Source organism: Panthera pardus, unplaced genomic scaffold (genome assembly GCF_024362965.1).
Source record: "Panthera pardus isolate Hobbes unplaced genomic scaffold, ASM2436296v1 HiC_scaffold_18, whole genome shotgun sequence".
In the NCBI taxonomy this organism is placed as follows: domain Eukaryota; kingdom Metazoa; phylum Chordata; class Mammalia; order Carnivora; family Felidae; genus Panthera; species Panthera pardus.
In genome coordinates this window covers 16,587,794-16,599,821 of record NW_026526743.1, presented here as the reverse complement: position 1 = coordinate 16,599,821, position 12,028 = coordinate 16,587,794, and the positions used below count along the sequence as shown (strand labels likewise).

The 12,028-nt window shown below is 37.3% G+C and overlaps 1 protein-coding gene across 5 annotated transcripts in view; it reads left to right on the top strand.

The window, feature by feature from the left end:
• The window catches only part of LOC109256556 (zinc finger protein 420), a 37,353-nt gene extending 30,219 nt beyond the window's left edge, over positions 1-7,134 (top strand). For all 5 annotated transcript variants that reach the window (XM_019431957.2, XM_019431953.2, XM_019431955.2 and 2 more), the window contains one exon: positions 3,982-7,134. In XM_019431957.2, the coding sequence (XP_019287502.1) occupies positions 4,059-5,912 (1,854 nt within the window). In that variant the 5' untranslated portion in view covers positions 3,982-4,058 and the 3' untranslated portion in view covers positions 5,913-7,134. The remainder of the gene's footprint in view (positions 1-3,981) is intronic.
• The last annotated feature ends 4,894 nt before the right edge of the window (positions 7,135-12,028 follow it).

The following is a 12,028-nucleotide window of genomic DNA, read 5'->3' as shown; positions in this document are numbered from 1 at the left end:
GTTCTCTACTATGACTTTGGATTTATTAGTTCCTTTTTTTATGTCTATCAATTTTTGTTTATTTACTTCAGAGCTAAGTTTTCAGTTGCATAGTCATGACTTGTAATTTCTCTTATCTGACTCTAAGATGATTGCCCTGAGCTGAATTCATAAATTCACTGAGGTAATGGGAGTAATCAGTGGAGAACTTATACAAGCTTCTGCTGCTTCATCAGTCTGGCTCCCAGCTTTGTACTCACTGGGCCTCTTCCTATTATGATAGATAAACTTTATGTGCCTTTATCTAAGGCTAGTATCTCCACTTTTGTACTAAACTCATTTAGTACTCGTTAGTACTCGTTTTGTACTCCACTCGTTTTTCATCTGTTTAGTAACATTCTTGGAGCAATGTTCTGTTAGTCTTGTGCAACATCAATTTGTCAGTGTCTGGTACAGTCATTTGCATCTGTACACCTGTAATTTCTCCCATCTTAAATTGATAAACAAATCTCCTGATGAACAAGCAAATAGGGATATGGCCCTATTTCTCTGCTACTTTTTACAACAAAACTCAAAAGAGTTTTCCATGCTTCATATCTCCAGGTCATCTTTTAAATCTGCTTCAATCAAAACTTATTCCCATTATGGGTTGCCTGGGTGACTCAGTTAAGCATCCAACTTCAGCTCGGGTCATAATCTCATGGCTCATGAGTTCGAGCCCCATGTCAGGTTCTGTGCTGACAGCTCAGAGCAGCTCGGATCCTGCTTCGAATTCTGTATCTCCTGCTCTCTGCCCCTCCCCCACTCACACTCTGTCTCTCCCCTAGAATAAATAAACATTAAAAACAAAAAAAAGAACTTATCCCCATTATTCCACCAAAACTATCTTGTGAAGATCAGAAGTAACCTCCATATTGTTAAAGCCTTTGTTAAATTAGAAGTCACCTCTCTCAACATTTGACAGAATTGATTATTTCTCCTCAAAACACTTTCTTCTCTTGGCTTCTGGGATTCCACATTCTCCTAATTTTTTTTTCTTCCTTTTTAGTCTCCCTTTGCTGGTTCCTTCTCATCTACCTGACCTCTAACTGTTCAAGTGTCCCAGGTCTCAATCCTCAAACTTCCTTTTTCTTTTCTTCCCTTCCTTTCCTGTACCTTTTGTATCCAAAACTCTCCCTGGGTGATCTTATCAAATCCCATAGCTTTAAAAGTCATCTACTTATTGATAATTCTCAAATTCACATAACTCATCTAAATATCTCCTCAGAACTCCATACTTTTACATATACCGGCCTACTTAACATCTTTATAATATCTAATAGTTCAAAACCAAACTCTTGATATTCTCTCTCAAACCTGCTCCTACTACAATGAGAAGTTCTCAGTAAATGGCACTGGTATTGTTCTGGATGCCCAGGCAAAATACTTGGAGTTCTCTTAGACTTCTCTCATGTTACATGCCCAGTTCATCATCAAATCCTCTTCATCACACCTTCAAAATATATCCAGAATCCATCTTATTTTCTCTGCTCCTTCCTCCAGAATCATCTGGTCCAAGCCATGTAGATTATTGCCTTAGCCTCCTAGCTTCTATCCACCCAGCTTCTGTACTTTCCCATTGATTCTCTGATGTTTTAAAACAACCAGAATGATTGATTTTTAAACAAAAGTCAGATACTATCATGCTGCTTCTCACAACCCTCCAGTGGCTCCTCATCCTCAGAATAAAAGTCAGAATTTTTTACATGGCTAAGACTTAAGATTTCCTTGTCATTTTCTTTGAAGCCAGGGAATATTTTTTCTCTCCCTCTGAACTGCAGACTTTGGATGGTTACAGTTTTGTGAAGAGGTTTATTTCTAATTCCTGACATACTGTAAGTCCAGGGCCTTATCTCAGATATTTTTTTTAGACCATTAAGTTTCATATGTAGGCAGTTGAAGATAGCAGATGTCCCAAGGGTAGCTGTGGCTTCAAAGTATGTTTACCTTTCTAGTTTCTGGTTTTTCATTGTGGACCCTGTGGAACTTCTTTACTTTCTTTTAAGCTTGGCATACTTTTAGAAGGTTGTTTCTCATGTTTTATTCAACATTTACTCCACTGTCACAGTTACAATATACAACAGTGCCATTACACCCTCATGCTGTCCCTTTGTTGTCAACTCTTTCCCCATTTCTAACCTTTGACAACCTGTGACCTATTTTCTATCCCCACAATTTTGCCAATTTAGGGTTCCCAACCCTAAGTATAACTTTATAGTGGGCCCTGTTCTCCAGTTATTGCCCAAGCCTTATGAAATGGTCCAAAACACTGCTTAGTTTCTCCACATCTCAGTTGTCTTGACCTGTAGGACCTCTGCAAGTGGAAAAGTGGCTTGAAATGATAAGCTTATTTCTGTGAATTTGTATGTTTTTTAACTTTTAGCCAACCAACTCTTTATTCCAGTTGTAATTCTCCAATGCCTTCTTCAGTCAGATGCCTGTAATGTTTTGTGTGATTGCTCTCATCAGGAAGGTTGATTTAAATTACCTAATCTTCTGTTAGCAGAAATGTATATTTAAGATTTATGAACTGGTACTTAAATTGAAACCTGAAGGATGAGAAAAAGTATGCAATATCTCATGCAGACCGGTTCAGAGATGTCTGACAAGCCCTGTTAGTTGTAAGTTGAAATTGGTTCTATGAGTTTTTCAGAGCTAAAAGTAATTAGTATGTTTGGCAAATAATCAGTAAAGCCAAGAAGGCTCATGGAGAAATCATAAATAAATTGGGACCAGACCATGGAGTGCTTTATCAAGTCATGGGAAGCATTTGGATTTTATTCTGTGTTTAATTAGGAAGGTATTTAAAAGTTTAGGCAGAGATAGCAAATCATGATCTGAATCAGAGTCAGATTTTAGAAAGTATTAAACCTAAAGATCTCCATGCTTTTTTTCTGATGAACTAGATTCGGTTTCAGTTAGTCTGGTGCAGTATCTGGGCATCTTTAATTTTACCAAGGTCCCCAGGTGGTTTTGAGCCCTACCAATTTGAGAACCACTAGCTTAAAAAAATTTTCTCTTCCCTTACTTTCTCACTAGATTTTTATTATTCTCTGATCTCTAGTGTTCCTTTTACATGTTAGTATGTAAGGTCATTCTACACTAATATTTTTTGAAACCCTAGGCAGCAACATATTACTGCAGCATGAAATCACTTTAGTGGGTTTTGGCTGTGAGTGTGTATGTGTAGTGTCTGTGTATGTGTGACAGAGAAGAGACTAGAATAGCATAGAAAAAATGAAACAGTGTAGATACTGTTTAATGAAATTATATGTGTCAGGTTATGATGTGAAATGTAAGTAGGTATTATTATAAGTCATGGTTAAATAATATCTGAAAAACACTGATGTAGGCCAGTTATTTCTCATGGGTATTGGTTCCCTATACCAAATCTTCCTCAGCTTACAGCTCCTGTCCCAGTAAACTCATTGTAAATTAAAAATGTCTTAAGTTGAAAATGCCTATAATATACTTATCAAACATCATAGCTTAGTCTATCCTGTCTTAAACATGCTCATAACACTTATGTTAGTCTACAGTTCAAAATTATCTAACATAAAGCCTATTTTATAATAAAGTGTCAAATATGTCATGTAATTTGTTGAATACTGAAACCAAGAAACAGAATTGTTGTATGGGTACAAAATGGTTTTCCATATATCAGTTTACCCTCATAATCACGTGGCTTACCGGGAACTGTAGCTTGCCGCTACAGGATCACAGGAGTACTATATTACTGCATATTGCTAGCCCAAGAAATTATCAAAATTCAAAATTTGAAGTATAATTTCTACTGAATGTATATTGCTTTTGTACTATCATAAGATCCAAAAATTTTAAGTGGAATGAATCATCATTAGTCGGTTATCATCTGTATATCTTTTCCATATATAGTCTTTTCTACTATGGAAACTCTCCTTCTGAAATGACAACAGAAATTGTTGATATTCTCTTATCTTTCAGACTTACCTTCAAGGAATGCAAATAAAGACTTATCTCCAAAAAAGGATACTTATGAAACAGAATTATCCCAATGGGAAATGAGTGCCAGGCTTGAAAACTGTGATCTTGAGGAATCGAGTTCCAGAGATTATTTGGAAGTCAGAGGCACATTGGAAAAGCAACAAGAAAATCAGGAGGAATATTTCAGGCAAGGGATGATCATATATGAAAAAATGTCCATATTCAATCAGCATACTTACTTATCTCAACATCCTAGGTGTCATTCTACTGAGAAACCCTATAAATGTAAGGAATGTGGGAAGGCCTTTAGACGAGCCTCACACCTAACTCAACATCATAGTATTCATACTGGTGAAAAGCCCTATGAATGCAAGCAGTGTGGGAAGGCCTTTAGTCGTGATTCACAGCTTATTCTTCATCAGAGACTTCATACTGGTGAGAAGCCCTATGCATGCAAGGAATGTGGGAAGGCCTTTACTCAGAGCTCACAACTTATTTTACATCATAGAATTCATACTGGTGAAAAACCGTATAAATGTGAAGAATGTGGGAAAGCCTTTATTCGTAGCTCACAACTCACCCGACATCAAAAAGTCCACACTGGTGAGAAACCTTATGAATGTAAAGAATGTGGGAAGGCCTTTACTCAGAACTCACAACTTACTCTGCACCAGAGACTTCATACTGGTGAGAAACTTTATGAATGTAAAGAATGTAGAAAGGTCTTTACTCAGCTCTCACAACTTATTCTGCATAAGAGAATTCACACTGGTGAAAAACCCTACGAATGTAAGGAATGTGGGAAAGCTTTTATTTGTGGCTCACAGCTTTCTCAACATCAGAAAATTCATAATGGGGAAAAGCCATATGAATGTAAGGAATGTGGAAAGGCCTTTATTCGTGGCTCGTTACTTATGCAACATCAGAGGATACATACTGGTGAAAAACCCTATAAATGTGAAGAATGTGGAAAAGCCTTTATCCGTGGCTCACAACTTACTCAACACCAGAGAATTCATACCAATGAGAAGCCCTATGAATGTAAAGAATGTGGAAAGACCTTTAGTCATGGCTCACAACTTACTCAACATCAGAGAATTCATACTGGTGAGAAACCCTATCAGTGTAAGGAATGTGGAAAGGCTTTTAATCGTGGCTCACTCCTTACCCGACATCAGAGGATTCATACTGGTGAAAAACCCTATGAATGTAAAGAATGTGGAAAGACTTTTAGTCGCGGCTCAGAACTTACTCAACATGAAAGGATTCATACTGGTGAGAAACCATATGAATGTAAGGAATGTGGGAAGTCTTTTATTCGTGGCTCACAGCTTACTCAACATCAGAGAATTCATACTGGTGAGAAACCGTATGAATGTAAAGAATGTAGAATGGCATTCACTCAGAGTTCACATCTTTCTCAACATCAGAGACTTCATACTGGTGAGAAACCCTATGTATGTAATGAATGTGGGAAGGCCTTTGCCCGTGGTTTACTACTTATACAGCATCAGAGAATTCATACAGGTGAGAAACCATATCAGTGTAAGGAATGTGGGAAGGCCTTTATTCGTGGTTCACAACTTACTCAACATCAGCGAATTCACACTGGAGAAAAGCCCTATGAATGCAAGGAATGTGGGAAGGCCTTTAGTCATGGCTCTCAACTTACTCTACATCAGAGAATTCATACTGGTGAGAAGCCCTATGAATGCAAAGAATGCAGAAAAGCATTTACTCAGAGCTCACATCTTTCTCGACATCAAAGAATCCATACTGGTGAGAAACCATATCAATGTAAGGAATGTGGGAAGGCCTTTACTCGTGGTTCACAGCTAACTCAACATCAGAGAATTCATATCAGTGAGAAAACTTTTGAATATAAAGAATGTGGGATAGACTTCAGTCATAGCTCACAAGTTTATATATGAATTATCTGATTCTTTGTGATTAAAATAGCCTTCTCTGGTCATTAATCCATTATCATCAAAGAATTCCTAAAATGTGAATATGGGAGCATATTTTCCTCTTCAAGTTCAGCATCAGTGAATTCTAATGGGAGAAAGATACTGTTAATGGAATCTATGTAGAAAAACCTATAGTTACTGGAAACCTATTAAACTTCAGCAAATTATAATAGAGTTCTGTTAATATAGTAAAATATAGGAAGGCCTTTAGCTGTAGAATATCTTTTTCAACATTATCTCGACTCTTCCAGCTACTTTTCTTTGTGATATTTATCATAATTAACCTCTGCTTTCGTTTAATCATTTGTAAGATAAGCCTAAGAATAATACCTTCCTTGTAAGATTCTTGGAAGTATTATGTGAAACATTTCATGTAAAGCTCTTAGTGCCTTGAACATATTATATCACAAGTATTAGCTATCATTATTACTAGTATGATTGTAGAGAATTTGCATGAGAAGAGGACAACTAATGAATATGGAGATATTTTTCATTAACCCTTGACCCCGACTGGGGAGCACTGTATGCTGTAATGAATATGAGAAAGCTTTCATTCACATTTCATCCTATATGCTAGAAGAGGAAATTCATAGTTAAAAAAGTCATAGATTTAATCAGTGGATTGTTGAAGAGGGATGAGGTGAATTGTAGCAAAGTCCAAAAACTCATATTTTCTATAATTTTTGACCACAATTTAAGAATATTACTTAGAAGTGAAAAAATTAGATAGTCAAAATTTTCTACTATGAAATTTCTAAAAACTTGAATGTACAGCTTTTGAATTAAACTAAAAGTAAACTGACAGTATTTTGCAGTGAAACATGATGACAGTCTGTCAGAGACTATTTCCCTACCCAGTATCCATTTCCCCTTCTTTAGAATTCTTGGCTGAAAAATTATCTCAGTCTCTCTTGCAGGTCAACAAGATAAAAGTGGTATTTGTTTGTACATATAGGACATTTAAGAATACCTTTTTTCTCTCTGCATTTGTTTTCCTGCCTACAATGTGGACATTTAATTTACATCTCTGATGATTTTATGGGGAATTTGAGAATGCTAAGGATAATGGAGCAGAAATACAGAATGGGTCTACACCTATACTGATTTTATGGAATAGCTGTACCAATTCTGGGCTGCCTGCCTCCTGTATTTCTTTATATAAAATTAAAATAAACTTATTTGTTCATGCTGTTGTCATTCTGTTATTGGCACTAAAATGTATTAAGGGCATAAAATTTTTTATCTGGCAGTGGAGTCCTATGGGTAAAAGAAATCTCAAGTATGGCATTGATTTGGTGCCATCATGAATGAGAACCCAGTTAAGACTAGAAATCTAAAGATTTTTGCTTTTATAGACAGGACATTTGGTCAGACTCCTCCAGTCTGTCTTAAAAGGCAGATCTTTTACCAGTTAAGGGTATAATATTGGTAGAAATGGTATGAGTGATTCAGAATGTATTGGGTGTTTCTTGCTCCTTTTAGTAATGTCCGCAAAAGATGAATTTGGTGTAGAGTTAGCTGCAGAGGCTACTAGCATAGATTGAAAGTGATATTGTTTTGTTAAAGGATGCTATCTCTGCCTACAGGCATTCAATCCTGGTTACTGTAAATTCATATATTGCTGTATTCCAGCCACTGTCTTAGGGGTTTGTGATAATAGTAATGAGCAATTCTAGCAGGAAGAGGTAGAATGATAAAAATTGTAGAATATGTGTTAGAACATAAGTGTTATGGAAGAATGATCATTCAAAAGTACTTGAACAGGATATGAAAGTTTATGAAGTAGACCATGGATAAGGAAAGATTTGAATCAAGATTTGAAAATGTGAAGGAGTAAGTCAGTGGTTATCTAAGGCAAGAACATTCCAGACAGGAAGAAAGTAGACCAAAGGCCCTGCAATGGGACAGTGGTACTTGAGGAACATCAAGGAAGCTATTGTTGAGGTCTCTGCAAGGGGATGATTAACAGAGTAGTTGGAGAGATAACAGGGCCATATCTTGTAAGGCCTTGCAAATCATTGTAAGAATTCTGTATTTTATTCTGAGGGAAATGTTTAGCCACTGGAGTGTTTTGAGCAGAGGATATTATCTAACAATAATGTTAGATACAAACAGCAATTGTGAAATACAATAACATCCAAGTGGATAAGAGGTTATGGTCTTAATTCAGATAAAGAGGATGGTGGCTCACATTACAGTGGTAACGGCGGTGAGAAGTGGTTGGACTTGAGATATATGGCAAATGTGAGCAAGCAAGTTTTGTTTAAGATTTAGATGTCAGGTGTGTGGGGGGGTGGGTCTGGAATGACTTTGACTCACAGGTTTTGGTCTTATTCCCATCACTTGAGATGGGAAAAGCTGCAATTCCATCAGGTTTGTTGGGGAAGGTTGGGAATTCAATTTTGAACATGTTGAGTTTGAAATGTCTTTTTTTTTAATTTTTTTTTTTCAACGTTTTTTATTTATTTTTGGGACAGAGAGAGACAGAGCATGAACGGGGGAGGGGCAGAGAGAGAGGGAGACACAGAATCGGAAACAGGCTCCAGGCTCCGAGCCATCAGCCCAGAGCCTGACGCGGGGCTCGAACCCACGGACCGCGAGATCGTGACCTGGCTGAAGTCGGACGCTTAACCGACTGCTAGACAAAATGATTAGATACTTGGATGTTTTAGCTTGTACTGTTCTGGAGATTATATTAATTTGGTGGGTATTGCCTGTACTTACATAATAAAACCATGAGGCAGGATAAGATCATCAGGGACCTGAGTATAGATAGAGGAAAGAAGAACACAAAGACTGATCCACAGTGCCTTCTAATATTAAGAATCCACGGATAAAAGGACAGACTAGCAAAGGATGCTAAGAAGGACAGTGATACGGAAGGAAAACCAAGATAGTGTGGCATTGAAGAAGCTAAATGAAAGTCAAAGGAAGGATGATCAATGGTTGCAGATACCATTAGCAGTTTACATAATACTAGACTTGAGAATTGGCTATTGAACTTAGCAATATCATTGTTATTGTTGATCTTGAGTAGAGCAGGGGTATTTTTGTTTTTTTTTTTTTGGAGTGGTTGAATTAAAAAACCTTTTTTAAAAAATAGAAATTGGAGACCATGAATATAGAGACAACTACTTGGAAGTGTTTTGCTGAAAAATGAAGCAAAAAAAAAAAAAGATTAATAATTAGTGTGGCAGTAAGAATAGGAGTGTGTTTATTTCCAGAATAAGAGAAGTAATACCAATTGTGTATACTGGTTGGAATAATCCAGGTGGGAGGAATAGTTCATTACAAAGAAGTGAGAATTACTGGAGCAATGACCTTATGTCAGTGAGAGAGGATATAAGATTTAGCAGATGGACAGATTTGTTTTGGGAGATATGAAAAGTTTATTCCTGGCAATAGTACAGCAGAATATGGGCTGCTGGGAAGTAAGGTGGGAAGAGTTTTGGGAATTGTTCTGATTACTTCAGTGATTCCATGAGTGACAGACAGGGTTAGCTGAAAATATGGGGGACGAGAAGTTTGGCGTTCAGAAGAAAAGAGATATGAAATAGTCACCAAAGTGAGACATTTAATGTAAAATATGATTGCCTGGCAACATTAAAGGGACAGAAAAATGAAAGCACAAAGGGGTCAGAAAGCAAAAGAAATTAGGCTTAAAACTATTCACACAAAATCTTTGACATTATAATTAAACAGTAACAAATATTTTAAAAGCCCCTATAGTTTTTAAAGGAAATGTACTACCGCTAATGAAACCCAATCCTAGCCTGCAACCGCCTACAACTCAAATCCCCCAAACAATTCCCAAGTTGGAACAAATCCATCAGGAAATGACCCATTAATGTAATTTTTCCAAGGCTATATATATAAAACTGTATATGTTCGTATGCCTATGTACATGTATAGATCTATGTACATATGTATCTATATACACATATCTATATAGCTAGAGTATAGTTTCTCTTTTCATTTGCTTTTTAAAAATATGTATATTAAGCCAAGTTTTGGAGTGATTGTTATGCAGCAATAGAGACTGGAATGATTGCCAATATATGTAAATAAAAAAGTAAGGCAGGGTTTTTTTTCACTTACATGTTTTGGCAATCATTCCAGTCGGTATTGCTGCATAACAGTCACTCCAAAACTTGGCTTAAGATACAATTAATTTATTTAGCTCACATATCTATAAAAATTTGGACAGGGCCTGGCAGCAATAGCTCATCTCTGATCTACACAGCTTCAGATGGGGTGGTGTGAAAGGTAGGGGGTCACTTGATGGCTGAAGGCCGGAGTCATGTGAAGACTCAAAAGCTCGGATGTCTGGCAGTTGATTCTGGCTATTTGCTGGACCTTAGTGTGGGTAGCGAGAATAGCTACATGTGATATCTCTTTGTGGCTGCTTAGCATGGTATCTTGGGTTCCAAGAGTGTGTCCCAAAGAACAAGGTAGAAGTGCATGTAATTTTAATGATCTAGCCTTGGAAATCATATAACCTCACTTGTGTCATACACCATTAGCTGAGGCAATTACAGCTCTATGAAAGAAGTGTCACATTTTAAGAAGAGGTTGCAGGATAGGATATATTGTGACCATGTTTGGAAAATGCAGTGTGCCATAAAGATGCTTCCATACCTAGCCTGGGAAGTTACATAATCTTGCTTCTGCCATTCTCTACTTGTTTAGGCAGCTACATCTTTTTTTTTTTTTTTTTTGAATGTTTATTTATTTTTGAGAGAGACAGAGACAGAATGCGAGTGGGTTGGGGCAGAGAGAGAGGGAGACAGAATCTGAAGCAGGATCCAGGCTCTGAGCTGTCAGCACAGAGCCCAACGCGGGGCTCGAACTCAGGAGCTGCGAGATCACGACCTGAGCTGAAGTTGGATGCTCAACCAACTTCAAAAGATGCCCCATCTTTTTTTTTTTTAATCTTTACTTATTTTTGAGAAAGAGACAGAACATGGGCAGGAGAGGAGCAGGGAGAGAGGGAGACAGAGAATCTGAAGCAGGCTCCAGACTCTGAGCTGTCAGCACAGAACTCAATGCAGGCCTTGAACTCATGGGCTGCAAGATTATGACCTGAGCTGAAGTTGGACGCTCAACTGACTGAGCCACCCAGGCGCCCTAGGCAGCTACATCTTGATGGGAGAGTGTCATATTGTAAGTAGAGCATATGGGGTAGGCTATATTTTGGTGGGACTTTTGGGGAAATATATTCCATCCCAGAGATCCTCTCCTATGTGAAGTTGCCTTGTTTTTATGGTGGCATATTATTGTTATAGCTATATATTCTTTTAGTGATATGCCATAATTTTGGTAGACTGCCAGAATTTTCTTTCTTTCTTTCTTTCTTTCTTTCTTTCTTTCTTTCTTTCTTTCTTTCTTTCTTTTTCTTTCTTTCTTTCTTTCTTTTTCTTTCTTTCTTTCTTTCTTTCTTTCTTTCTTTCTTTCTTTCTTTCTTTCTTTCTTTCTTTCGCTTAGCTGCCCTGATATGTACCAAATCTCCCATTCTCCCTTGACAGTCATGGCTCTGTGACTAAGTGAAACATCAGAAGTGATACATAACTTCCCTCTCATAGGCTCAACAATTTCCATAGGAGTATAGAAATAACTCCCAGTATACTGTTATTTACAGTTAGTATAAATATTTAATGTGGCTATTAAAGGATATATTTTACTTCCAGTTCTGGACCAAGATGGAGTATAAAGAAATATGAAGCTGTGGTAAAAGAGTTATGGTAAGAGAACTCTGAAGAGTACCCAAAGACTGAAGGAGAGTATCCAAGAAAGGATAAATTTTGAAAGTGGGCCCCATCTCTAAGTCTGGGGTTCAGATTTCATCATAGAAGGCGTGGTTTCAGCCCCACTGAATGGTGAATCTTGGTGGGGGTGCCAGGGCTAGAGCTATCTATACTTGTTGAGCAAGCAGGAGGCAAATCTTTGAAACACAAATGAGTTACAACAATAATAGTAGGGGACCTTAATATACCTCTTCTATCAATGGATAGATCATCCAAACAGAAAATCAACAAGGAAACAATGGCTTTGAAAGACACATTGGACCAGATGGAGCTACA